General features: G+C 37.1%; 3 protein-coding genes, 1 long non-coding RNA gene and 3 pseudogenes across 5 annotated transcripts; 4 read left to right on the top strand and 3 right to left on the bottom strand.

Annotated features, from left to right (window-relative positions):
• Positions 1-639: 639 nt before the first annotated feature.
• LOC116928467 lies at positions 640-1718 on the top strand (annotated as a pseudogene).
• A 1929-nt stretch (positions 1719-3647) lies between these two features.
• Positions 3648-5329, top strand: LOC116928390. 2 transcript variants are annotated; one of them, XR_004397167.2, is made up of 6 exons: positions 3648-3880; positions 3942-4055; positions 4111-4287; positions 4351-4660; positions 4770-4924; positions 5005-5328. It is a non-coding gene; the product is annotated as an uncharacterized LOC116928390 (long non-coding RNA). The 2 variants fall into 2 exon arrangements; XR_004397166.2 differs by having other exon boundaries at positions 4351-4924; positions 5005-5329.
• Positions 5330-7001: 1672 nt separating this feature from the next.
• On the bottom strand, positions 7002-10015 carry LOC116928398 (histone-lysine N-methyltransferase SET9). Its single transcript, XM_032935485.2, has 9 exons — positions 9826-10015; positions 9557-9761; positions 9278-9487; positions 9082-9201; positions 8757-8864; positions 8642-8674; positions 7563-8584; positions 7314-7485; positions 7002-7248 (listed from the first exon to the last, which is right to left on the bottom strand). The coding sequence occupies exons 1-7, from the start codon at positions 9856-9858 to the stop codon at positions 7575-7577; spliced, it is 1719 nt and encodes a 572-aa protein (XP_032791376.2). The 5' UTR covers positions 9859-10015; the 3' UTR covers positions 7002-7248; positions 7314-7485; positions 7563-7574.
• Positions 10016-10293: 278 nt separating this feature from the next.
• On the top strand, positions 10294-15468 carry LOC116928645 (annotated as a pseudogene).
• Positions 15469-18887: 3419 nt separating this feature from the next.
• Positions 18888-19855, bottom strand: LOC116928727. The gene is made up of 4 exons (XM_032935815.1): positions 19714-19855; positions 19593-19647; positions 19013-19086; positions 18888-18943 (listed from the first exon to the last, which is right to left on the bottom strand). Exons 1-4 carry the CDS (start codon positions 19853-19855, stop codon positions 18888-18890), a joined length of 327 nt encoding a protein of 108 aa, XP_032791706.1.
• Positions 19856-23030: 3175 nt separating this feature from the next.
• Positions 23031-23380, bottom strand: LOC116928728 (annotated as a pseudogene).
• A 2588-nt stretch (positions 23381-25968) lies between these two features.
• Positions 25969-27750, top strand: LOC116928503 (protein ALP1-like). The gene is made up of 3 exons (XM_032935592.2): positions 25969-26308; positions 26369-26975; positions 27047-27750. The coding sequence occupies exons 1-3, from the start codon at positions 25969-25971 to the stop codon at positions 27267-27269; spliced, it is 1170 nt and encodes a 389-aa protein (XP_032791483.2). The 3' UTR covers positions 27270-27750.
• The last annotated feature ends 128 nt before the right edge of the window (positions 27751-27878 follow it).

The following is a 27878-nucleotide window of genomic DNA, read 5'->3' as shown; positions in this document are numbered from 1 at the left end:
TTCGGGCAGATCAGATCGGTTCACCCGATCTCAGCCGATCTGAGCCGATTCCTAGGAACAGGTAGTTCATAATTGTTTTGAAAAAGCAGATGATTGCTGTTGATGCTCATCCTTCATTATATTGTTTTGCAAAAGCAGATGATAATATATTTTAAATGCAGTCAACTATATTACTGTTTTACTTACATATTCCATATATCTTCATATTCCATTCGTTAGTTTTCTCACGTTACATGAAACAGTGAAATTGGTGAGTATAGAAGTTTGAATTATAAATAATTCATTTACATTTGAATGTTTTCTCAAATTTTTTAAATTCTGATATCAAATAAAAACTGTCAAGATGGAATGGCTTCTAAGGGAAAAACACAGCTATCTCGATACCTAAAGAGAAAATTGGATCTTCAGGAAGTTCTTGCAGAAGTAGAACATCTCATTAAAAAAAGAACTTCAACAGAATTGGGTAATAAGAGTTTTTGTGACAATGTCATCAATCCACACGAACAAAATAGCCTAGACCTAGTGTTACCATCCACAAGTGATGAAGATCTTCATAAAGTAACAATAAAAAAAAATATTTACTTACTTTTTCACATATATTCATCAAGCATATTTGACTAGACTATTGAGCCAAAAACAATGATATTTCCGTCCCCATATCACGAATCTGCAGATAATGAGGATGAAGCAGATGATGACTGCAATATGAGTGATATTAATAATGATAACACTTTGAAACTTTTCCATGTGACAAAAAGAAAAGGTTTTATATGAATAGAAATAGTCTGTAACCTCTTAATTTTTTTTAGGATAAGGACTGTGAACCATCATCTTACCTCAGTGTGCTGTGTTTAGCTTACAAGCTCAAATATCATCTATTAATTGAAGCATTTAAAGACCACTTAAAAATTATTCAGATAGCCACTAATTCAACTACAGCACAAGTTGAAAGTGCCGCCAAATGTTCTGCAAAATATGATCATTTCACACTAGACGTGAAAAAAGTGTATGGTTGTATGGTCAAGAATTGCGAGGCCATACTTCAAACTGGCAAAAAAGGTCTCCCGATACGTAAACAAAAGTGTGGTAATCCATACAACAACACAAGGGGGGCTTGTTACATTCTCATTCTCCCAATACAACGGCAGTTCAATTACTTTTTGGAAAGCGGTGGAATGAAGTTGAGAGAAGAAACAACTCGTTGTGATGGAACAACTCGAGGCGATGTCCAAAGTGGAGACTTCTATCGAGAAAAAATTTATAGTGACGTCACAGAAGAATGTACCCTCGCATACCTTTGCAACTTAATGTCGATGGAGCTCAGTGTTTCAAAAAAAGTAAATTTGGGTTTTGGCCATTCATGGGTTTGATCAATGAAATTCCTTACGAGGCACGACGATCGCACATGCTTTTAATGTCTCTTTGGTTTGGAAAGAAAAAGCCTCCAAGAGGGCCGTTCCTTGATACGTCAATTGCCGAATTCAAGCAGCTTGGTTCTTCCGGGGTCCAATTTGGAGAACTGACCGTGTTTCTAAAACATTTGTTACTGACAACAGACTCAATGGCACGAACAGTTTTCTTACATGACACACAATGTAGTGGTGAATTCGGGTGTGATTTTTGCTTGCACACTGGTAACAATGACATTTCCATGGATTTAAATATTAAAACCTTTGTAACGTTGAAATTTTTTTATTTTTGCCCATATAGGGAAATGATGAAGTAGGAAGAGGATCCCCAAGAGTTTATCCAGAAGCTTCTACTAATTCAAAATTTCCATTAAGGACAATAGAACAGCATGAAGAAGATTTAATTGCAATATCCGTATTTTTTTAGTCCGCGTAGAAGTTAATCTAACAGTTAAATTTTTATTGGCAGATTGTGCTGGAAAAAGGAAAAGCCGTTCATGGAATCAGAGGTCCTTCTCCCTTTTTTGCTCTCACAAATTTCGATTACGTGAAGGCACAAGTACCAGATTATTTACATTCGGTCTGACAGGGAGAAATCAAGTGTTTGGTGTTTTTTTGGACGGAGCCAAAGTATTGGAAAGAGCCCTGGCATTTAGGTAAGGACAAACGTTTTATTCTCGATGCTCGCCTTAGTGCAATATGAAATACATACGAATCACACGAACATCCAATTAAATCTCCGATATCTCTGTATGGAAGGTGTCCGAATTTAGAGCATTTGCTCTTTATTATTTTCAGTCCTAGAAGATCTTTTACCCAAGCAGTTCTACGATAACTTCTTGTGTCTTGTATATGGAATGCAAGTTTTGCTTCAAGAAGAAGTATTAGTTAAGTGACTTCAGGAAGTCGAATTTCTTTTTCAATACTTTGTGAGAGAAGCCGAAGTACTATATGAGAAAACAACATTCATTATAATTTCCATCTAGTCACCCATTTAGTTCAAAGTGCACTTAATTGGGGCCTTCCATGGAGTAATTCAACATTCATTCCTGAATGGATTAAGTGGCGAATTAGTTTCTAAAAAAAATGGAACCCTATTTGTTGCTGAACAAATGGTTTGATCCTTTCTATTAAGGAAAGCAGTTAGATCAGATGCAATATCGCTAATCAAAACTTATAACTTGCCTATAACTGTAAGTTCTTTGTTTCGTAAATTGTTGAATATTTCACAAAATGAAGCTCCTTTTCCGCATTTCAGCAACGATACTGGTGTGGCTGATAGTATTAAACTTCTTGGAACTGCCACTAAAACATTTACTAGCATTTCGTACGAGATCGCCATTATCAATTATCTTGATTCATTAGATAAAAACGATTCATTCAGGAAATCAGTAGACTCGGATGCCATAAAAATATATTACTCTTACCAAAGGCTCAAGGTGCTGTTACGAAATCGCCTGACTCGATCGAAGGGAACGAACGTTTTCGTTAAATTAAATCGACAATCGGCCGTGTTCGACTTTAACTAGGTTTGTATTTCAGAGCAAACACGAAAAACGCCCGAACTCGAGCTACGCCTGGACCGAACTGCCCCTCTCTCACGCAGGAGGTCGGGGCGACGTTGTCAGACCGCGACGAAAAGTACAACAGCGCCACATTTACAACAGTGCCCAAAAAAAGGCATATTTACAACTAGCAGTTACAATCGTTCCCCAAAACGAAGGAATTTCTGTGCGTTCATGAAAGATGATTCTTTTTTTTCTGATAGACAGCATAATTTCGTTTCAATCCCTGCCTATCGAAGGGAAAATGCTAATGGTAAGACGAACTATGGGAACAATTTCTCAAGTTAAATGTTCCCCTCCACCTCTCAATAACTTTTCCTTTTCCAATTTGCCCGGTCAAAGTAGAAAAATTGTTGGACTTTCAACGGTACTAAGTGCATACCACCCAAAAGATATAATTAAAAAGTGCGTTATTAGTTTGTATAATGTTCTTACCGAAACCTTTGTTGTTACGGCACTTCCTAATTCCATTGAAAGTGACTAAATAAAGATAAACCTGATTAATTAATTCAATTTCTAATCTCATTCTATTAACATTTCAAAATTTGGAGTAAAAAGTACTAATATACAATTGTGGTTTGATCATTTTTGTGTAATTTGGCAATGAAGCCTTATTTTTGACGCCTTAGTTCTGGCCTTGAAATCGCGTTTTCTTCTGCTTTAAATCATCGGCGATCCCGGTCGTGTGGGAGAAGGGCTGTTTGTGATTTGAAGCACACTTTGTTATGCAAAAAGGAAAATAAGCCGTCAGTATTTATTTTTTTTAGCTCTACTGGAAATGAAGAGTTAAGTCTTGGTATTGGGACCCTGGAGTCCATTGTTCTTCCAAAAGAATACTGCGAACTTTCCTTTTTAAATCAGCTGAATCAGTTAAAGGGGTTTATTGGGACGAAGAAAACCGTTGGAGTATGTCTTTTTTGTGAAATTTGTGTTGTCCTGAAAAAGCTAACTCTTGTTTGTTTTGTAGTTAGTAGTTTGTTGTTTAGTTTGTTTAGTATTCCATCAGTGAATTGAGTCCTTCACAGGACTCGAGAACTTCACAAGTTCAATATAAGATTGGCCAAAGTTATTACATTTTCAGGTAAGCTTCCCATAATTTTAATGATTTGGTGTATTTCAATGGGTTTGGTTTACAGAGGACAAGGATGTAATATTATCCACAAAAAATGCTATGATGAAGAAAACCGGGCCTGCAACCTCTGCTGATAAGCAAGTAATAGCAAAAAAGTCTTATCCAAAGACTACTTATAGTCAACGGGGCTCCAAAAAAAGTACAACCTCACTAAAATTGTCAACTGATGGTTCTACAATGGGTAACTCCAATTGTATAAGAAAGTAACAATCTTTTACAAGTGTGACATATAAATTTTTTATAGCTAGAAAAAGAATGCAAATTCTTGATGAAGACTTAGAAGGTATGGTATGTAAAATTTCAGTAAAGACAAGTATTTGTCATCTGAACTAGACTCGGGTGACAGCTTTAACCTAAATGAACAAGAATACTGTAATTGGGTCATTCCATATGAAATCAACCAATGACAGTGACGGTCATCTCGCCGATTTTAAATTTTTTTAATGTTTTATTGTTGATATATACTGTACTAGTTAGTATCCAAAATTTTTTTGAAAATAAATCACCCGTTCCCGTGTTACAGGCTTTCAAAGTTTTTAGCGCGCTTAAATTAGGTATAGTTTAATAATCATTTTTACCTAAAAGTATGTAGGAATATATATATTTTTAAATTGGATAAGTAGATTATCATACTTCATCATACTATGTTATTATAATTTCTAGGGAAATGAGTAAAATGATTAACGTGATAATGGAGGACTTGTGGGATAGAACATTTATGTCAAGCCACAGTTTAACTGGAAAAAAGGCACCCACTGATAAAAGTAGCAATCCTCCCAAGCCTGCTCTTCCAAAAAAAGTTGTTGAAGCCATAACAGGTAGGTCATAAACAATAATAATGAATAACTTTTATGTTTACTTCTTTGTTTAAATTTAAGAATTTACGTTCGATTACTAGGAAACCCGACACAAGATGGGAATCGATCCGTCATTGGTGTCTCTATGCATAACTGCAAAAATTTTAATTGAGCACATGGCTCAAAAGTCAAGAGAGAAGATGCTGGCAGTGGAGGAAGTGGCAGATTCAGAGTAAATTAATAAACAGTGCGTTTCTAGTCCAATATTTATGCACTTATATGATTACGTTTACAATGTCCCTGTATGTAATATTTTTCGCATTCACGTTCGTTTTTACAGTTTTTTCTATTGTATTTTATATAAAGTCACGCATTTGAAATTTCGGAAACACAAAGAAATCTATACCAAATACAAAGAATGTTCCAGTTTATTCACAGCATCAAATATTATTTAATTTTTAATATAGTACGATGTATGAAAAAAGTATTAGCTATACAAAAGTTTCCAAATTCTAGATGAAATATAGGTAGAAAATTTCAAGCTACCTAGTTGCTAGCTACATTTGCTATTTTAAAAAAGCTTAAACATACATGGCAATGCCCAGTATGAAATTTAAAAGTTCAATCCTACGCATTTCTAGCTAACCAGACCTGAATAAATAGCTGACTACAGCAAGAAAACAGCTAAAACTTTCGTACGGGTTGCGTATATCGAGAAACAACTGGAGTTTCTCGTGGAAATTAAGTGCAGTCCTTCCGCTAAGAGTCTCGGCAATTTTTTTTTTACAAATTCAATGCCAAATTGTTCTGCTCTCGAGCAGTCACCGGACGCCTTATCTTCTTCTCTTTGATGACGGCAGTAGGTGGAGATATACTTTTTCCAACTGTAACTTCATCCTGAAACAGGCAAACGAATTAAAATGGTTTATATTTCCAATATTTAGGTATGATTACTTCTCTGCAGCCGTCCAACCAATGTTGGGAGTAGATTCCGGTCAGGATTTCCTCGTTTTCTTTCGACAAGAAAAAAAGTATATGACGGCATGGCAGCTCGTAGCTACTAAAGAATTCGCAGCAGCACCGTGATATATTGCTTTTCAGGATGTAAGTTCTGTGCCTTGAATAAATGTGGAATTCAGCGTTGGTAACGATGAAATCGTAGGTGATATTTGTTTTCTTGATGATTTTAAATTGTTCTTAGACCAAACTCTATGCAAATGGTGTTACTGAATCTTTAAACTTTACGTGAAGAGGATTTGTCTTCTACGTAGGAAATCGTAGTTATCTGATTTTCTGTTTGAGTCGTCGTTCATTCATCTGTACTTTTATATTATCCAATTGGGATAATATCTTGATTGGGCGATGGAACCTTAATTCAAATAGAAAACTAATAGCATCAATTGTTCTCTCAAATTTCAAACGTAAAATTCGTTTTTTTACCTTTCCATTCGGTTTGTGGTGCCATTCTAAAAAGTGGGCAGGTGACGGCGGCCAAGTTTCGTCCATTTGGATTCGATGGTGAACCAATTGTCACGGAAGTAAGCGGCAAGACATCCTTCCCCATCGCCTGTCAAAGATCACTCGGTAATTATTTTTCCTGCTTAAATGTAATAATTTATGTTTACTACCTTGTGTTAGTAGAAACAGTACCCACCAAACGATTAGGTACACCCCCGTTTTTTTGTGCATTTTTAGTGCCAAAAAAATATATAAAATACTTTCAAACATCCTTAAATTAATTTATTTATGCCGAACGACGCGTTTTTCTTTACTCTATTAGAATATAGTGCATGTTTTAGAATTATTTGAACTAAAAAAATGCTCCCCTATACCCCATAGTTGTTCCCTACTAAGACATGGACGTCCATGGTATATCCATGGGATGTAAATTTTGGGATCTAGTACATCCCATTTGTACATACAATGAATGTACGGGGAATATCCTAATTACCTTCCCCTCGATGTACTGTGGGGTATATCAGCAGTACGTCCGTATGTGTCTGTACCCATGTCATCCCAATGGCATATTTTTTGTAATTTCCTTTTTAAATGTTTCTTATTCGACGTGTACAAAAAAACCCAGTAAATAAAACACAAATTATGATGAAAGAAGCATTGTATTTTTTAAATGTCCATGACAACATTTAGGAAAACGTGTTAATCATTTTATATATTTTCTTCCGCATTGTGTTCATCATTATGATCTGCCTCTCGCTCAGCAAGTAAGATTGCTCTTGCTGCGATTCTCCTGGCCGCTTCCGCAGCTCTTACAAAAGCTTTTACTGTCTCAAACTGCAAGGCAGCATCAGTGGAGTTGCTGCAAGCTGGATTTTGTCTAAGTATATCTAAAAAACATTCAAAAGTTAGCTGATAAAAAACTTTGGATGTACATATGTAATATACGACTTACTCCACACAGCCAAGACTATCGGGGATTTATTCAATTTGTGTTTTTTAATGCGGCCCCTTCTAACTCCATTCCAGTTACATTGGGCTCTTACTTCCACCGAAACGACCTCCTTCCATGCTCTGCTGACGCTATCTCCCTCTGTTGCGCCACCAATGTTTCTTACAAAACGGACCTACAAATTTATTTTTAAATTCACATAAAATTCATAAAATCCAGAAAGAGATCTCGATATGATATTTGCCAACTAACCAATGATGCACGTTATCTTTCATCAACCAATAACAGGTTCTCAAACGATAAAAATTCTTCCAATGTTTTCACTGGCAGTTCCTCCATTGGATCGTATTCTTCTCTCGGACGATGTGTATCTATCCGCCCACAAATTTGATCTACTTTTCTATTAAGGCTGTTGAAATTTTTGTTCATTTCGAACATGGCTCTCAATACAGCATCATCTCGGCGACTGTTATTCAAAACAGGAATAGTGACTATGCGTTCAGGGGATCGGCGATAGGGATGAAGTTGTCGGCTAGTACCAGCGTCAATCGGATTTTGCATAGAAGATTCAGCAGCAGAACGGCTGCCACCTGCCAACGGTGTATTAATGCGTCGAGTAGCGCTATTAGAAAGTGAATTTGGAATAAGAGCTGCTGAGGAACTGTGTCGACTAGCGCTACCACTTCGCGGACGTTGCATAGGAGTGGCTACAGAGCGGCCAGCACTAACCGGAATGGGTGATATAAGGCGATGATTAGCATTTGTTCCTGGTTTGTCGTGTGACATAAGTGCTGTTGATGGGATAACACCAGCCGACTGTCCATGAGTAGGTCTGCTACCATTTGGAGGTTGAATGGAATCTGCTGAAGAACGGCCACCACCAGGCAACGGTTTTACAAAGCGTGGATTATCACGACCACTAAGCACATGTGGTGGACGATGTGCTGGATAGCGGCCACTAGCTGTTAAGGTTGTTGTACTTCGTTTGCTAGCATTCTTGTCTTGTGAATAAGTAGCTGCTGTGTTTTTGCTTCCAGATGCCAACGTTGTAGAATTACGCCTACTAGCACTATTACCAAGGGAAATTGGTACAAGAGCTCCTGATGAACTGCGTCTAATAGCGCTACCACTAAGGGGAGGTTCCATAGGAGCGGCTTCAGTCCGGCTAATAAAGGAATATGTTGTCGTAGTGCTTCGTTTATCGCTACTACCAAGACTGTCCTTCACAATCTGAGCTCTTCTAGGGCGGTTATCAACGCCTTCCGGTACATCTTCTGAAATTTAAATGGTAAAATAAGTCTGGCCCAAGCATGAATATTAAGGTTTCGTACCAGTAATTTTTTGAGTTGAAGTATAGAAGCCTCCTATAATAAAAAAATTTAGATTAGTAATGGGAAAGTGAATCAATACAAAACATGTAACGACAAGAATTAATCAAATTCTAACCCATTAGAATTGATGTGTCCGCTTCTACCCCTTCTTCACTCGTCTCATCAGACGATTCATTGTTGCTGTTGTAAGGGTCGTCGTCTTCAGGAGGAAATTCATTGGCCCCTACAATACAAATGAAATACAATAAGACTAACAACATAAATATTTTGAATTAATTAGATTTAATTTTTCATCATCACATTAGATTAATGCTGTTTAGGGAAATCTTTCTTAGGCAATATCGAAGCCTCATTATTAATAAAAATGGTAATATAGTCAAGCATACTTCTATGTAAACACAAAGTTCACTAAAATATTTAATGGAGTAAAAAGTTCTTACGGGGAAGAGCCGGAGAACACAAATTCAAATCCAGATCATCATCTTCATCACTAAGGTTCTGTGCATGTTGTCCGACATCATCAAGGGGTTCTTCAATGTCACGACTCAGCAAACCATAACCTAAATTGCAAATGAAAGCCATTAGCTACACCAATTATACAGTCAAATCTATGTAGATGTAACAAGTAATACAAACCCAGAGAACGAGGAGGTGAGGGTCTGTTTGACAACAATGTTTCATGACCACTGTCACTTTCATCTGACGATATTTTCCTCTTAAATCTTGAAGATCTACGAACAGTTTTACTACTGACTGCTTTACTTTGTTGTGACTCGCTATCACTTTCTGCAAAGTCAGTATACTGAACAGCATTTGGCAAATCTTTCCGTGCTTTGGAGTAAGATTCTACAGCAAATAAATCATACATTAATTATTTGGGAGTAATACATTAAATATAATGAAATAATTTTATACCGTAATCCCTTCTCCAAGTAGCTGGATATGTCACCCAAGTATCGTCTTGGACATGCCTCATTTTTATTGGGGTTATTGTTGTTTTGTTACCAGGGGGGTAACTACAAAACAGTTGACCTTCTTCAATAATTAGCCAGAAATCAGGTACGATTGCTGTCTGTAGTGTATCTTCAAAGTGCAAATCAACGATCACGAATGCACCACGCTTGATAAAAAACTTTCATTAACATTTCGGTTTCACACATTTAACAAGCATATGTAATACTTACATCTTCGTACCACCCATCATTTGCGTATTGCATTTCTAAGAAAAATTCCCTTTATTTCTTACTTCCCACTGACAATTTAAGGATGAGTTTACTTCATCAAATTTGACAAATAATGCTGATTGAGCAGTCTTCTCTTTGCTGTATCTTGATGCAACAAAAGACTCCAACGATTTCCGACAGCGTGGTGTGTTGCCAAGTTGAAAGTGGGTCGGAAATGAATAATTTTTATTGTAATTTTGAACTCAGTTAATTTAATTTTGCAATTTAATTCCGTAAATTAAAATTAATTGATTTATTGTTATGTCAATATTATTTAATGAGTAAAAAAAATTGAAAAAAAAATTTATCTGCCAATTTCTAATACTAGTGATGTGGACAACGACCTCTGACTTCTGACACTTAAAATTTTTTTTTATCTCTTCATTTTTAGAACTATACACTTAGCAATCACAGTAAAATAAACTGCCAAATATGATTAGAAAAAGACGACAAAAGGCTATTGTTGGTGCTAGACAAATTCGGAATCGGGTACATGCACAGTTGAAGGAATATTATGCACAAGTGGAAAACGAAGATAGGCCTAACTTACTGTAAGTATCTTTACTTTCATTGTGATGTGTCTTACAATAAGTTAAATGTCATGCTTTATCTTACTAGAGATATGCCATGTGAAGAGAAGAATAGAAATTTAGGTGACATACCTGGAACCTGTAATGAACATCTGGGGCGCACAATGAGACAAGTCACACACCAAAGTTATTCAAACAAGTCAGTGAGAGAAGGTATACATAGCTTTTCCTCGATAAAATTATTCTTTCTTAACTATGTGCCAATCAAACAGGAACCCCAATCAGAGAGAACGGCAATGAACAAGAAAATCAACTAGACAGTGACCAAGAAAATTAACTGGACAGTGAACCAAACAGTGATTACTGCTTTGACGATAATGACTCATTAAGAATAGAAACAAACGAGGAAGATGTTGTTGAAGAAACGGTTATGTTTGGGAATCAACAAAATGAGGCTGGTAAGAAAGAAAACATTTGTAATATTGGCTAATGGCAATTGTTACGTAGACTACAGACATGTGTGATATACATTTTTTCCTGTTTCTCTCTACAGAAATTCGGAACCTACTGTCGAAGAATTACAATACTGTGCCATACGACTTCTACGAGAGTGGGTTGTTGAAAGTGGAGTCGCTCACATGCATGCTACACGTTTGCTTCATATCCTCAACGATTTTGCTGGGATGACGTTTCTGCCTAGAACAACACAAACACTGCTAGGTTCAATTCGTGGAAAACTTAACTTCAAAGAAATTCCTCCAGGACGATATTATCATTCCGGGGTGGAAGCTGGGCTGTCGAAAGTTCTTCTTGCTTTCAAAGACATGGGTATCCCAATTCCAAATGTTGTGAAAATTATATTTAATGTTGATTGAAGTAATACGTCCAAAAGTGGATACGGCGAATTCTGGCCAATTCTGTGTCGAATTGTTGGTAACTATTTCTATATAGGATTTATTTGTTTTTGTTTTAATTTCTTATTTGAATTAGGGTGGGATCACGTGTTTGTAGTAGGTCTTTATCATGGTCCTGGAAAACCAAAAGATGTGAACCAATACCTAGCTGATTTTCGAGACGAAATAGTTAAACTGAAGTCATCCGGATTTGATTTTCAAGGTAAAACGATCCTTGTTTCCGTCGTTGGAATGACCTGGGATGCACCAGCTACATCGTTCATTTTGAACATAAAATCCCACAATTCGTTCTATGCCTGTCGTAAATGCACATGTAAGGGGAATTGGTCTGCTAGTGTAACTAAGGCAAACAAAGCAAAATCTGGTGGGAGGGTTACATTTCCCGATTTGAATTCCCCTAGTCGAACTGATTTATCTTTTCGCCAAAGACGTCATCGAAATCATCATGCAAAGAACGGCGTTAGATATATCGTCGAGGACGTGATTGAAGACTTCATTGATGAGGTACATCTCGATTATTTGCATTTGGTATGCATAGGCTCATACAAGAAGATTTTGACTTGCTATTTCTCACATCCGTTCGATACTATTAGATTGAGTTCGGAAATTTTGAAAAAAATTTCGGCGTTTCGCGTGTTTGTTCAAAAATTCATTCCTAGTGATTTCGCAAGGAAGTCTAGAGAAGCAAAATATTTGACTCGCTGAAAAGCAGCTGAGCTGCGACTTGATCTTCTCTATCTCTGTCCAGTGATTTACAAGAATTTTCTAAGTACAGCTGGTTATCACCACATGATGTTGCTCCATGTTGCCATTAGACTTCTATTAGAAATTGATTCTTGTAAAAATGACTCAGTATACGCAGATAAATTGCTAAGACTATTTATTAAGACCTCTAGTAAACTATTTGGCCCGCAGTTTGTGTCTTTTAATGTACACAGTCTTTGTCATCTAGCTGAAGGTGTAAGAAAACACGGCAGTCTCGAGGAAACTAGTGCTTTTCCCTTTGAGAATCAAATTCAAGTTATTAAAAACTCTGTGCATCAAGGAGGAAAAGACTTAGAACAAGCTGTTCGTCGTTCCCATGAAAAAGATGCCATTACGCTTTTAAAAATTAAATCTAGGGCCACAAACGTTGAGAAAAATACTGTGTTTTTAGTTGGCAATCACACGTATGGTCCTACATTACCTGCGGTAGGTAATGCTAAACAGTACAATAAATTGATATTCGGAAATTCTGTGCTTTCAAATGGCTTGCGTGACAGTTGTGTCATTATTCATGATAAAACGCTGCAATATTTCTTGATTCATAACTTCGTCGATATGGCTGGCACCCCGTATGTTATTGGGAAAAGATATCTGAAGGTTGAATCTATGTTTGAGTACCCTCTGTCGTCAACAAATTTGTTTGAAGCTGTCGTGTCTTGTTTATCTGAATTGGAATTATACCCCTTCCATGTCATCATGTATAAATGTATCAGAATTCCAACCAGTTTCCCAGAAATAGGAAAGTTTTTTGTGTCTCTTTTATTGAACTTAAAATTCAACTAATAATCTTATCCTATTTCACTAATATGGATAAACATTGAAATTTAAGATTTTATCTGCTGTGTGTTGTCGTCCTGTGTTGTTTTCCTGAACGAAATGTTTATGTATTTGTTTATCATGTTTGATAAGAAAGTTATATATGAGCTGTCATCTTAATCGGATGAAAACTGTACGTACACCAAACATACTTCCGGTACATTCAGTGAATGTACTTGATGTATGTCCATTGTATATGTTTTTCATATACTGTTGGGATCAAAGAATTTCTTAATTTTTTATCCATTTATGTACATACTGGTAGCGTACCCTGAACATCCACATGGGATGAGGGACGCCAACATCCCGTTGTACATACCTTGGATATCGCTTGGATGGCGCGTCTTAGTAGGGATTACACTGAAATGTTTTACAGGGAAAATTATCATTTGTGCTTGATCCATCAGAGGCGTTGGCTCAATTTCAAGTGCTCATATTTTTTTCTTAAACACAGCTAGATTTTTCGTATAAAAAAAATAATTGATTTTTTTATCATAAGAAGAAAGTATTTAATCTGTTTTGATTGTTGCCGTAATGTATAACAACAAATTCACAGACATTCTTTTAGTTGTCTTGTGAGGTGGAATAGCAAATCTTAGTACTAGGAACACCTCACGCAGAGGCTTTGAACAAATCCCAGTTTGGGAACCCTGCGTGAGGTGGAATAGCAGATCTTGGTCCTTGGAACACCTCACGCCATGAGGTAGAATAGGGGTGACCTTGTTACTTCTAGGACGCCTACGGTAATCTGAACGGGATGAGTCCGACGAGCTGCTGCTGTCAGACAATTAACCTGACAGAAATCGGAACTACTACTTGAATTAGACTCGGAATCTAACATCTTCAATGTTTTTAATCTTAGGATACGATTTCAAACTATGACTGTGTTAGGCAAGAGCCGAAAAAAGTCTGAAGAAGAAGAACAAAAGGGGCGTATTTCACATTAGAAGCCGTAATTTTTTTCTGCGTCTGTGTTGTTTACTATGAAGGGCTGGGTCCAATAAAGGTCTACACATTCAAGAACGAGCAAATAGAATTGCATGCAACAGGACTTAGATGACTACTAGAATTATTTGACGAAATTATCCTACAATCTTACGGGCTCCATATTTATTTTTCTAAGATGGCTTACACTACTGAGGATCTGAAAATGCAAAATTCATGTTTTGTAACGATAACAACCAAAAACATTTGTTAATGTTTTTTTTTTTTGAATGGCAAAATAAATTTTGTTTAAAACTAAGGAGGACTTCAATTTTCCACCACGGAATGACTAGCTTGGGTTGGGTGGGGGGGGGGGTTAAGACAAACTCTTGTCCTTTTATAAATATTTTAGGTCAAACCTATTGGCCTTCGCCGCCAGAGGACGCTATTTGCAACGCAGACACCGATACCCGGGTACCCGGAAACGCGATACAAGACCGTTTTACAAGTAGAAATTATTTGCTTGATTCAGTATTTCGGTTTACATTTCTGACTCTATTTATATAACCTGGGCCACAGCTCCACCAGGCTCCGCTGTACCATGGCTCTAATATGTAGAAATTTGAGAACTGGAGAAAATTCATATGGCAACGTTGCTTAACTTTGACAAAACTTAGAGCGTCCAACACTGCAACGTTAACCATACGATATGACGCTATCTGTCAATCTAGCCTTCATTGAAAAGGTAAAGTTTTCTCTTGGAAAAAGGAAAGTCTCTACTTCTGTGAGTACGTAATGTTATCTTGCTAAAGAAGTTACAATCAACATTCATATTTCTACCAGGCTTGCTAATAAAGAAGTTCGCTTTGATGCTCTAGCTGAGTTGGATGTTGCTGACAAACTGAAGCTCGAATAGTTGGCCAATGTACGCCAGGCATCTCTACTTCTGTGAGTACCTAACGTTATCTCGCTACAAAGAAGTTACAATCAACATACATGTTTCTACCAGGCTTGCCAATAAACAAGATCACATTAATGCTCTAGACGAGATGGATGTTGCTGACAAACTGCAGCTCGAATTGTTGGCCAATGTATGCCAAACACCGACTAGGATAGAAATATGCTTCGCCACACAGGGGACTGGAAAAACTGATCCCATTATACATATTTGATTCCAGTAATTATTGAACAAGCAATTTGAATAGTTTAATTGAATTCAGAACAGTTATTTCATTTTTTAGTTGGTTAATTGAGATCATTTCTAGGAACTTTGATAAGATTCAACTTAAACCGCCAACACAAAAACCCAGTCCCAGTCCAGTCCTTCAACCGCGGTTTCTGACGCTGGTTTCTTTGGCAATGCAATAAGTGTATTCTCAGAAGCGGAAGCCAACCAACGTAAACTTGAGCTTACATATTTTTTTGGCTTGAGTACCGATGGGGTAGTAGCGGCCAAACGTTAATCTAAGATAACGGGATCCTTGACTCTATTAGAAAGGTAAGTTCAATGGAAATAGTATAGAAATGCCAAAAATTTATAAAATTTTGATACATTTTCTTTTTTAGTTTATCACTTTACTTGCGTTAAGACGCAGCCCCATGCTTCCAGTTACCTGGATCGTTGTTCGGCTTTATCGAATGGATCGCCTGGTTAATAAGCATCTAATTACATACTAGTGTAAAGAATCGATATCTCAGATTGCAAAGAACCTTGAGAGTTCAACTTTCTCAGAGTAACCCTTGTTATTGTCACAAAGCAATGCAGGGGGTAATGTAAAGAATCGATGTTCCAAATTGCAGAGAACCTTGAGAGTTCAACGATCTCAGGGTAACCCTTATTATTGTCACAAAGCAATGCAGGGAGTTGACCGTGGGAATGACTTTCGACTCGTGACCTTCTATCGGAAACCCATAGAGCTAGTCTAGAATATTCTTGTCACTAGGGCAAGGCCAAGAGTAGACCATATACTGCTTACTTTTCATTTGACCTCTAAGAAAGTGACGCTTAGCCAGAAAAGCCTACCCCGAAATGTAACAAATAGGACCAAAAAAGCAGAAACAAGTAGATTCTTAGACGGATCATTCTTTCCTTAACTTGTGCGTTATTTCTGTTCTCCAATGTACTAGAACCCTTGTCCTGTGCTTCATCATCATGCTGCATTCTTCCTCACGGTGTTTCGGTGTACTTTCAATGCGGTAAATACAAAAATAACATTAAATCTCTAAATTCGTCGTAAATAGTCTATGCAGTCACGCGCGGAAAACTATTACACTAGTTTACTTAATACTTAACGAGTTATCTTAACGTGGTTATTCTAGGTGAAAGAAATAGCCTAACCCGCAATGATTGTCGGTCGTCGAAGCTGCTGCTGACGGATTCCCACAACATTTGCTACCAGGAACTGTTCACCAATCTGGTGAGTATCCAATGAAATTAGCCAGACGTTCGTTTCCCCGTGCGTGGTCAATGGCCTGACGGGTTGGCTGAAAGCCCCAACAACCCCGAGAGAATCCATCCCTTTGTCGACCATTTCTCTTTACTCCGTGAGTTTTACCCATATTCGAGAGACGAGCGTTTGGCATCACAAATATATATTTATTTAGATTTTAAGGAAAAAGCACAAAGCAGTAAACATAAAAATTTTAAGACATAATAAAAGATAAGGACGAGAAATTCTAAAATCAGTAAAAATTTAAAGTAAAATTGAAGTCATTAAAATATATCGGAACTTAAAAAATTAAAAGACTAGAAATTGCAACGAAGTGTTATGTCAAATGGTTAATACAGTTAAAATTGGTATAAATTTTAAGTAAAATTTAAGTCATTAAAAATACTAATTAACAAACAGTAAAAGACTATAAATCATCGTAGCACACAGTTTTTGCAATACCATTCCAAATCATTTGTTTCAACTGGAAATGTGTTGTCAAACATTTTATTCACCAAAATTACACAATTGCTGCCCCTTTTGTCACACGCAACCATTTCCAATGAATCTGGCTTACAATCAGACGCGTAATCGGTTCTTCTGCAATAACAAAAGACATCGATGCTTTGAATTTTTTCTCCGCGATTCCTTGGGCGACAGTAGGTGGACGGAAATGGGGAAAGCACTTCGGTGTCTATACATGTCCTGAGGTGGTCACGAAGTTTCACGGGATCATAAAGAATTTCTGTAGGGTCTTGTCCATTTGCTAAACTAGTAGCGAATGCTATAGCAAAGACACCGCAATGAAAAATATTCCCTTGTTTTTGACATCCCCTAACTACGTATGTCATTGTCGGCTTAGGGGTTTGTAGCAAAGACGCCATGCAGCTCAGAACGTGTTGACGGACATTTACTACAGGGCTGCTGTCATAAACAAGAACATGTTCCGGCAAGGAAAAACTCTTGGCTATCAACAACCAGTGGTTTGCCCCATCATGCACAATTTGCAGCCATTGCTGGCCTGTTGCGCCAGGAAACTCCAGTGATCCACCAAGGATACTGCAATAAAAACCACCTATCGCTGGATGGTTTAGCTTCAGAATCTTCATTGCCAGGTTGACTATGCTGGTACCGAGCCAGTTGTTCTTGATAACCGGCTCTACCTTGACGAGGAACTTCAACATATACGGATTCCGGATTGGCACACATGCAGTTGACTGAGACTCCTGATAATTAGTAAAAAAATTTAATTAATAAATTGAAAAAATTAAAGTAATTTTTGAATTTACCTCAACAGGTTTGATGATTAAATCAGGGGAAGTTGGTGAGAACGAGTCCTCCATAGCAACTTCGTGGTCTGATACCGGCATATCACTGAGGCCAACCATCAGATGTTCAGCTTCCTCCCGCAGAAACATCTCCTCTTCACCCAGCGATCTAGAAATTCCACGTCATCTTTTGCTTTTTAAGCGTGTTTGTGGTATAAGGTGAAATATCCGTTGTTGTTTCTAGGACGACCTCTTTTTTGTGGTGTTGAAGGAAGATGGAGGAAATTCCAGGAAGGATGTAACACCTATTCGTAAGAAAACATAAAATTATAACAGGAGTTCATTTACACTTTAACTTTATTTACCTTGTTCTCCGTTATAGATTTCGAAGTGACTTCGTGAGATTCGTCAGCAGCAGCCGACGCTAGATCAATCACTAGATCAGTCAAATGTTGAACAGGAGAACTTTGTGGAACTGTTTCCCTTATTTGATCAAAACGTGTATTTTGTAGTAGAGTTGCATTTTTTCTTCGAAGTCCGACTGAACTAATTGGCTGAGCGTGTCGGCAACTTTACGAAAAATAGTATTGGCAAAGTTGAACTAGTCCTTGTCGGTAATGTGCTTCCTTGTAAGCTGCTTGAAATAATGCGTTCCAGTTTTTGAAGACACTCAAGCTGGAACAACTGCATCATTTTGTTATATGTAATGGTATTAGGTAAAAAGAAACATTATATTTTTTAAAATTGTATACCTCTTAACACTCATTCCGCCAATGATCCAGGAATGATCCAGAGGAAATTTACGTGTTGTTCTTGATGTGGCAGCTGATGATATGACGACAAGGGAGGTCAAAATCCATAAAAAACTTACAAGTAGAAGCAGTCAAGTCTCGTTTCAAACTGTACGTTGTGTGACGAGAGGCAATGCTGTACGTGTCTAGTTCCTGAAATAATAAGCATCAGTTAATCCGTTAGAAAAGCAATAGTAGGTAATTTACTTACTTCATTGAGGACAAAGTCATATGCTTTCCACTGAACAATTTTCATTTCTCCCTCCAGAAGTTTACAGGTATTACACGTTTTTAAGTTTACAGTATTCAGCACCGGGTGCTTTCCCTTGGTGTTAAACCTCACCTCTCGTATGGATTGCTTTAGTTTCCTGTCACTAAGGCGCAGCCTAACGAGATTAAATAATCTTCTGATTACTTCTAGTAATCGCCTGTTCTTCTGGAGAACTTGCTTAAGGGTATGGTGATAGCTAATTGTAAAAAAATGTCATTAATATTGAACCAGTAGGAAATCTTATTGTATTTACCGTTCCAGGCAGTTGGTAGTGTTGTTGCTAAATGTTGATAGTTGGCGACGTCCAAGATAGTTTCACTTATCTGCAATATTAAACCAATTCCCATCAAAGAAAGCTGCAATCTCTTTTCCTAGAAAATATAAATTTTCGTAACAATTTTGTTGTTCGTTAAGTTTACGTAGCATAAGCTTTTTAATACCTAGTGCCTGTAGTTGCGATTTAGCTTCGTGAAATTCCGCCTCCAATGCGGCGTAAACGGCAGACCGAAACCACGGATTTCATTCTTTTTGTCCAGTGATGTTTTAAACTTATTTTGCAGATGAGTGTCAACCGCCTTAAGTACGTGAAACTGACAAAGAATTCCGGACGCCTTTGGAAATAATTTCCATAGAGCGGAAATCTCAGCGCAATCTTTATCCGTAATGGTAACTTCAGTCAGTGAGACGTCGTTATTCTACAAATTTTTATTTTATTTAAAAATATCGTAATCTATATTATTTCATTTTCTTATTTACCTCGGTAAAAATCTGCAGGCATTCAGAAATTTCCTCTGTCATTCCTTTCTTGATAAAAAAAAGCGAGGGCTTACCATCTCCGTTATTATCGTGAATTAACAGGTGGTAAAGGGCGAAACCGGCTTTCGTTGTCTTGTAGGTACCGTCTAACTGTATAACAGTTCCGTATTTCAGGTACAGTTTACGTTGGAGCTCAAATTGGACGAATATCGCGGCAACTTCTTTTTCAGGACTCTGCAACACCTTGATGACGTTGTTAGGATTTTCTGTAGCTCCTGAAGAAAAGCTACAGTATCCGCCCACTCATCTTGTGACTTTCCTGTAAAATTGATGTATGAGATTTTAAAAATTTTGCAAAATAATTGTCCATGACCTTAACATTTACCTGTTAATGTTCGCTTGATATTGATTAGATCCTTGCTAATGAGATTGGTACCGAACTTGTCTTGAAGGAGTTTACTCATGACGGCAGGTTGTGCGCCGGCGGTAAGTGTATCCTTAACAAATTTTAACGCTTCAGGAGCCATATGCCTAAATAGAAAATTTTTATGTTAGCTGAGAACAATGATATCGACAAGCCTTTTTTATTGTTAATATCTCTGGAAGATTTTTTAGCACAAGAACGTTCTTCTTCGTGACTGCATATTTTCCTGGTGGATTTACTGATTATGTATGTACAGTTACTTTTACACTAGATTTGGATTTTCTGACAGCTTTTCTTATTGAATGAATTCAGTCTTAATCTAGATACACGCCCATTGGCGAATAAAAGGCCCTTGAAGATTACTGTGATCTACGTCTGAACCCATCATACCCACACAGGAAAACTGAATAAAACTTCATTCTAAACACGTATCCGCCGGCACCTTTCATACAAGCCTAATTTTTTTTACGTGAAAAAGACGTTTCGTGTGGGAGTGGTTTTTGAGTACCAAAATAGATTTTCTTTTATTTTCCCCTAACTTATCAGTCTTATTTTTCTTACCATGTTTAATCTAAGTCACAGATAAATAAGTGTTTGGAAACGTTAATTAATCTGCAAGATAACGAGAACTTAAGGGAACCTTTTTTTACGTAAAAAGCAGGTAATTTTATCCGAGGGTTACAGTTCGAGTATTAAAAGACAAATTTGGGCATAATTTCGCATTTAAATGTTATGTTCCATTTCTCTACGGAGCTACTTGAAATGTGGCAAAGGAAAAGTTTAAACCAAAACTAATTTCTTACAAAATCTGTATTTTCAGTCTTGTTTTACATGTGACAACTAGATATCTCGTCATATCTATATTTGATTTTTCAAAACTATTCTCAGCCTGGTTTATTATATGACCACTAGATGTCTCGTCAATCATCCATATATAAGCAGACACGTGGTACATCATGAGCCCTTTGCTAGTTGATTTTCGTGAAGGAAGAGTCTCTGCTCCTGCTATTGGATTACAACATGTGTTGAATAGCTCTGCAATTGACAATTGAATCGAATTATTCTACAACTCATGAAGTAAGTTAACTTTTTTTTTCAGTATTTTATGTTTAATTTCTTTTTTCAAATTAATAATTGTTATTTCATTTAGATTGAAGCACTATTATTAAACCACACCACCCGCTCCCACATCAACGCATCCTGCAAGGTCACCCATCTACTGTTGGTTCTTCTGCTATCCCATCTGTTGTGGAATTTTAAAGTAAAAAAATTTATTTTAAATTGTGTTTCTGATTTAGTGCAATATATATGTGAATTGTGTAATTGTGTATGACAACTGAAAATCATTCTACAAAAAAATACAATTTTATTTTAGTATGTAATATTTTATTTACTTATAGCGTGTTATATAAAATACAGTTATTCGTTTATTTTAAAATATAGATACTGGCTATATAGAAACAAGCGGTATCATGAAAGATCAGTAATTATTTCTTAAACATAAAACACATCCAAAAACTTAAAAACCTGATTATTTAATCCAAGGAAAAACCGTGTTTTTAACCTAATTTTACAAACGGTGCACACAAAAAAGACGCAAAAAAGATGTCTTCCTTACTTCCCAGTACGTGTTTCTCCCGTACCAAGTAGTACTAAAGATACGTAAAAAACCCGGAAAAAACTTGTTTCTGGGCTGTGTTGCATAAGTCTTGTTACAATTTAAGAGTGGAAAAAAGGAATCCTGACCGTATTTATTAATCTGACAATTTATTAATCCGACAGTTTTATCAAAATTTTGTAAAAAGTATTTTTTACTTGACTATCATTACTTAACTAAATTTACTTAACTAAACTCTAGTTAAGAACCTAAGCGTGACCAGGGGCCGTATTCTAGTCTTGGTTTAAGCACGTTTTTTTTTCTTCAAAAACTAACAATTTTTTTCTTAAAAAACGAATTTATGCTTGAATTTACTAGAAACCGATTCTAGATTTTCTAGAACCGGCGAAACCGATTTCGCTTAGATTTTCTACTTAAGAAATCTTTCAAAGTTGTGTTTTTATGCTTAAGTTAGAAAATTTTTATAAGCCAACTAAAAGTTGCTTAGAGCCATTATTTTCTTGAAATTCCCTGCTTTGAATAATGCTAAAAGCTACTGTTGTCCAAGTTTTCCTTAAATATAGCATTTCCTATGTGTCAAGGTTTTGACTTTCAATTTTTTAACAACTAAATATTTTCTACAAAAAAAAACTTTTTTTTTCATAAAAAATTCAAAGTCACATGGTGGCGTGAGAAATTGTGAATAAATGTTATATGAATGTATACATAAATATGAAAAATAAAATACGAATACGTATACAAATATGAAAAAATTACCAAATTCTAAAAAAAGCTTAATTGTTAAGTACAGTTAAGTTGTAAATATAAAACGTATAAATAGTGATGATTGGGCTCTTCCCTAGCAAGACAAGTTTTCTCTAATCCAAAAACGATTAATACAGGTTGTAGATCTTTTTACGCTGATCATTTTTAATGTAGGGTTTAGGGTGTGCAAATGAGCGGGAGTGTCCGTAAAACGCGTACAAAGTTTCGAGTTTTACGGAACTGACGCGCTGCCCAAGCCGGCCAGAAGGGGGGTCGGGCGGGGGGGATTGCGCGTACCCATGGGAGAGGGGACAGTGAAGGGGGGTTTACCTGAGCCACACCATACGGCCCCATGTTTTCCCTTTGCCTCGCATGTTACCGATGGTGTAATGGTTAGCTGGTTAGCCGGTGATGCGAAAGATCCGAGGTTCGAATCTCGGTGAAGTCGGTTAGGAACTCTAATTTTTTTGAAAAATTGAAATTGTTAAAAATATTCCGTAGTTGATGGAAGTTGAAGATCGGTAGGTAAATCTTCACGACCGCGCAAGATCGTGATGACTGTGGAGAGGACAAGGGGAGAAGATAGAAACGAACCAGAGCTTCCAAATGAGTATAATGTCACATTTTTAAAATGTTCCTCGACTTCTTCGTGATGGCTAACTGTTAAAAAAGGAGGTCAACAAATTTATTAAATACAATACAAAAAACAGTAAACCAAAAGAGGTCATAATGAAACAAAAAAAGGTAAAAAAGTAATAATGGGAAAAAAAGTAAAAAGAACAATACAGACGAAATCGAACAAGAACAATAAAAACCAAATGAAATGAAATAAGAACAATAACATTAATAAGTCAATTAAAGCTGATAATCTTGGAGATGACTGGGAATTCTTCTTTGGCGTTTGGGGCGGAAAGGTTCAACGGGAGGGTCGTTGGCCTCTGGGAGCGTAGAGTTCGGTATAGGTGACGGTGGGTTGATTGTCGGTGAAGAGGGAGGACCTGATGACGGCTGGTCATCGTCGTTGTTGTCGGAATCAAGGTCGGTGATGTCGGCGCCAGTCTCATCCTCGATCGGTTCGTCATTCCCGTCGCTGTCTTCTGGGTCTTCCTCGAAGGTGGTGAAAATTGCCGAGTCCTGTTCGGGTTGAGGAATCCAGTTGCCGTAGTTTCCGGGAAGGACGTTCCCGTCGGCGACGCACGCGTTAGCCATTTTCATGAAGGTAACGAACGTATCGGGTTCCTCTTGGGCCGATAACATTCGCTTCATCATGAAGAAGGCCAAGCACGTGAAGAGATGATTCCGCGGCGTTCCTCCCTTGATAAGGGTGCGCTTGGCGTGCGCCCACATTCCCTCGACGGTGTTTGTGTGAGCGCCGGTGATAGGGTCTTTGAAGTGCTTGGAATGGTTAACGGTGAGGTGGATATAACCATGTGTTCTGTAAGAAAAAAAAAGCAAACGAAAAATTAGATTAATATTGGTATAAACTATACGATAAGACAAATAATTGAACGAAAGGTTTAATTACCCAAGACACTTTTATGCCCTTTATTCGTCCGAAATAATAGTTGTGCCAGGCGCGATGTATTGCTTGATTATGGCAAGCAACGTTTTTTGTTTCCGGTTAAAAATGATCAGCGTAAAAAGATCTACAACCCTGTATTAATCGTTATTGGATTAGAGAAAACTTGTCTTGCTAGGGAAGTGCCGATGATTGATATTGAAATAAATAACACACTATATAAGTAAATATATATATCCATAAGTGTCACTGTTTCACAAATTATCTTATGTAATCAATTTTGAAAGTTTTGAACCTTCACCTTTATTCTTAGCAATCTAGTGCTTTACTACTGAGCTACCCTATACTACAGCACGGTTCTTTACACATTCAATAGAATCATTTATTCCTTTTATTTTAATATCTTTTGATTCATTCCAGTTATGTAGATCATAGGGAAGGAATCCGCTGAAGGATTTTGACTCCACGACTATAGAATTTATGGTACACGTCCATCACGAACGAAAATAATTGGATAGATTTTCCATCCGGAGAATTATAATAAAAAAAAAAGTATCTGCTTCGGGAATATATTGAAACATAATCATTCCGTGTGTCTTTCCACATCCCACACAGCACACTGAAGTCTTTTAAAGGATATTTATTCATCCTAACGGCACTTCTAGGATTTCTTTATTCTGTCCTAAAATCCTACAATGACGACCTAAAGATGATTTTAGAAGGTGCTGATGACCGGTATAAACTGCTCTAATACACGGATTTTTATGGTCACCAAAGCTCTTATTTTGGTGTGCAAAAAGGGACGACTTTTTGCTCTATAAAAAAAAATGCGCTAAATTCATTATTCTGTCATCCGTTTCGAATACGTGTATCCCGCATGACAGTCGAGTAGTTTACCATATTGTAACGAGTTATCACCGATGAGTTCGGTATATTTATGAATCTCTACAACACTCAAGCACTACACAAAGTAAAAACAACTGTTCTATTAAACTACTGGCCACAAAGGTCTACACTACAGCCCATTTATAGTCTTCCAGGCGTGGGAAAGAGTCAGTCGGCAAATCCGATGTATCAGAAATCGGATGACCCTTGAATGTTACTTCCGTCGGTCGTTTGCGAACCGTTACAGCTATAAAGGATGGCGAGAGTTCTCTTACGAATGATGCGTGAACGCTACATCCCCCCTTCAGCCTGCGACTCGTACCAATCGCACTATAACGACGAAGAACAAGGAAAAAAAATAAACCAGAAAACAGAAGAGACACGAGCCATTTTTGGCCAAAAATCAATGCAAAGAAACAATTTTCAGCCAAAAGTAAATGTAAACATATAAATGCAAAATTTAATGTAAACAAAGCTCACAGCAGAATGCAAGAAGGGTTGGTCTACTGCTCAAACCAATAGACATTAAAGAAAAAACTAAATTTCCAATAAAACAAGCATGAAACAAAAATAATAACTACAAATAGCTATTGAGAAGAGAAAGAAAAGGCACACAAGAAACACCAAAATAATTTCAGCCAACAGAATAGGGGAGAGAGAGAGAGAAAAAAACAAAGCCAATATAACGGGTCTGCTACATCTTCCCAGTCATTCCGGAGTCTTGCGCACAGGATCGTTTCGTAGCGCTCTAACCATTGACGAACGTCTTCCGTTGGGCTACCCAAAAAAGTAGGTGGGCTTATGAATTTTCTTACAGCTGCCATAGCTGTTCTTTGAAATTGCTGCTGATGTCTTGGAGGTCCAAAAAGATGTTGCCCTCGAATCTGCTTCGTTGTCAGATCCTGAATCTGACTGATTTTCAGGGCTGCTAAAACCGCTCTGTTGAATTATTTCTTCACCTGACGTAGCTAAATTTTTGAGGTTTTTATTAGTTTTGTATTTGATTTTTATTATTTCTTTTAGAGGTTCAGAATTCCAGATCTTGTGTCTGGCCTGTCGCTGTACTTTCACCACCTGACAATTCAGATGACAACACTGGATGCAATCGTCTACTTGGATCACGAGGGCAACTAGGTAAGCTTGCATTAGGCTTTTTCTGCATCGACTACAACTTCGAGAAGAACAAAATTCGTTAGCAACGGTTACGCGTCGTTACGCGTCTAGCGGAAGAAGAGTGCCCCTAAAGCCTCGCTTACACTAGAGGTTCTTCTTAAGCTTTTAGTTCCTTAATCTTTTAGGTTCTTAAGAAGTTAAGCTAAGTTTTTAATTTTTCAACTTACACTGTCAAGTGACTTTTTTTTTAAAGAAGGCGGAGTTAGTTTCCATGCAAACGCAAATAAATATAAGCAGACGAAGTGCTATTTTTGTGGTAATTTTGAGCGTCATCAAAATGGATAACTACGATTTTGACGTGTACCAGTGGAAAACCAAATGTGTTGTTGGATTCACAGCTCTTTTATTTGCGGTAACTCTACTTAAAAAGAAATATCTTATTCGTAAAAGACATCCGTTAGGACGTCCGTGGACAAGATCTTTTAACAAAGAAGAAAATCGAGCTAAACACTCTTGGTACTTTACTATTCTTAAAGAGGCTGCTTTGTCTGATTCCTACACGTTTCAGAATTTCACACGCATGTCCCCAATTTGCTTTGAGAAATTGCTTAAAGAAATTGGTGGTCATCATGAAATGCAAAGGAAACATACCAAAATGAGAACGTGTATCACAGCAGGTAGTATCATTTGTTAAATGCTGCTTTGTTATTAATAGTAAAACTTTAATTGTTTCATAGGAGAAAGATTGGCACTCACCCTACGATATTTTGCCACTGGTGATAATCTTCATACCCTTGCGTATGGATTTAGAGTAGCTTCTTCTACTGCATGCCTTATTACTCGAAGTACAGCAATAGCAATTTATGAGGAATTTGCATCAAAATACCTAGCTGTGCCAAATGCAGATAAATGGAGAAGGGTTGTCCAAGAATACTACACAAAATGGAACTATCCCAACTGTTGTGGTGCAATAGATGGCAAACACATCGCTATTATTTGTCCACCACACAGTGGGTCTCTTTACCAAAACTACAAAGGCTTTAAAAGCATCGTGTTAATGGCGATAGCTGGTGCTAATTACGAAGTTTTGATGTTTGATCTTGGTGAATATGGAAGACAATCTGATAGTGGGATTTGGTGCTCGTCTGATTTACGCAAAGCCTTCAAAAACAGACAATTAGATCTTCCAGCACCATCTGCTCTTCCTTTGTCACAAGAAGGCTCTTTAGTGCACCCAATGATTCTTGTTGGTGACGATGCCTTTGAGCTTACTGATTACATGATGAAAGGATATCCCGGTAGGAGAACTCTACTTCCTCAGCATGAAACTATCTACAATTATAGGTATTACAGCATTACCATCAGTTGCATTCAGTTGTTTGATTATATATTTCTCATGCACTGATTTAAAATAGACATTCTCGAGCCAGGCGAACTTCGGAAAATTTATTTGGAATTCTAGCAACAAGGTGGAGGTTATTCCTAACAGCTGTGAACGCAAAACCTGAGAATGTAGAACATTATACTCGTGCAGTTTTAGTCCTGCATAACTTGTTGATTGCTGAATGCAACACCTATGTAAGAAAAGTAACATCAGACTATTTCGACAGAAACGGTGGCCTGTTTGATGGAGATTAGAGAGATGATGAAGTATATAATAATGCGGCAAGTTTTAATAACATGGAACACTCTTATAGTCGAAATGCAACGCAAAAGGCAAAGAAGTTGCGTAATTCATACAAACAATATTTTTGCCATGAAGGAAGTGTACCGTGGCAATATGTCATTTCTAATTTTACAAGTAAAAACACCTGAATAAATGCATTAGCATTATGAATACAATTATGTATTTCTTTTCCGAGTTTCAACAAATAAACGATTCATGAACAAAAAATGATGCCGGGGAGAAACTATTTTAAAATGGAGGAACATAACGTTTCAAAGTAAAGCAATATCTTAGTGAAGATTGGCACAGGAAATATTTATCCGCATTAACAGTCGCAAAGGTCGTTAGACCAAAATTAAAATCAATTGAACATTTGAAAGACAAAAAAAAAATTTTATAAAAATTAAACTGATGGCTTCCACTTCTTGTACGTAGCGTATAGATTTTCCATACCCAATCTAATTTGGTCGGGGGCATCATCACATGGTATGGCAGCAGCACGTATACCAAAGTTGGCAGCATAACTATACCAGTCTTTCTGAGTATCGTCCAGTTGTGGATTTTCAGGCTTACTTTCCACA

Source organism: Daphnia magna, linkage group LG8, assembly GCF_020631705.1.
Source record: "Daphnia magna isolate NIES linkage group LG8, ASM2063170v1.1, whole genome shotgun sequence".
In the NCBI taxonomy this organism is placed as follows: domain Eukaryota; kingdom Metazoa; phylum Arthropoda; class Branchiopoda; order Diplostraca; family Daphniidae; genus Daphnia; species Daphnia magna.
This window is presented reverse-complemented; position numbering and strand designations above follow the sequence as displayed.

What these genes read in the sequence shown, in the direction of transcription:
- LOC116928398 (XM_032935485.2), bottom strand. Translation starts at nt 9,858, where the DNA reads ATGCAATACGCAAATGATGGGTGGTACGAAGAT. An exon ending in ATGATGGGTGGTACGAAGAT is followed by an intron (nt 9,762 to 9,825) that starts GTAAGTATTACA and finishes TTTTTTATCAAG; the next exon opens with CGTGGTGCATTCGTGATCGT. An exon ending in TTCAACTCAAAAAATTACTG is followed by an intron (nt 8,585 to 8,641) that starts GTACGAAACCTT and finishes TTTAAATTTCAG; the next exon opens with AAGATGTACCGGAAGGCGTT.
- LOC116928727 (XM_032935815.1), bottom strand. Translation starts at nt 19,855, where the DNA reads ATGGCTCCTGAAGCGTTAAAATTTGTTAAGGATACACTTACCGCCGGC. An exon ending in TATCAAGCGAACATTAACAG is followed by an intron (nt 19,648 to 19,713) that starts GTAAATGTTAAG and finishes TCAATTTTACAG; the next exon opens with GAAAGTCACAAGATGAGTGG. An exon ending in ATCGCAACTACAGGCACTAG is followed by an intron (nt 18,944 to 19,012) that starts GTATTAAAAAGC and finishes TATATTTTCTAG; the next exon opens with GAAAAGAGATTGCAGCTTTC.
- LOC116928503 (XM_032935592.2), top strand. Translation starts at nt 25,969, where the DNA reads ATGGATAACTACGATTTTGACGTGTACCAGTGGAAAACCAAATGTGTT. An exon ending in GAGAACGTGTATCACAGCAG is followed by an intron (nt 26,309 to 26,368) that starts GTAGTATCATTT and finishes ATTGTTTCATAG; the next exon opens with GAGAAAGATTGGCACTCACC. An exon ending in GAAACTATCTACAATTATAG is followed by an intron (nt 26,976 to 27,046) that starts GTATTACAGCAT and finishes GATTTAAAATAG; the next exon opens with ACATTCTCGAGCCAGGCGAA.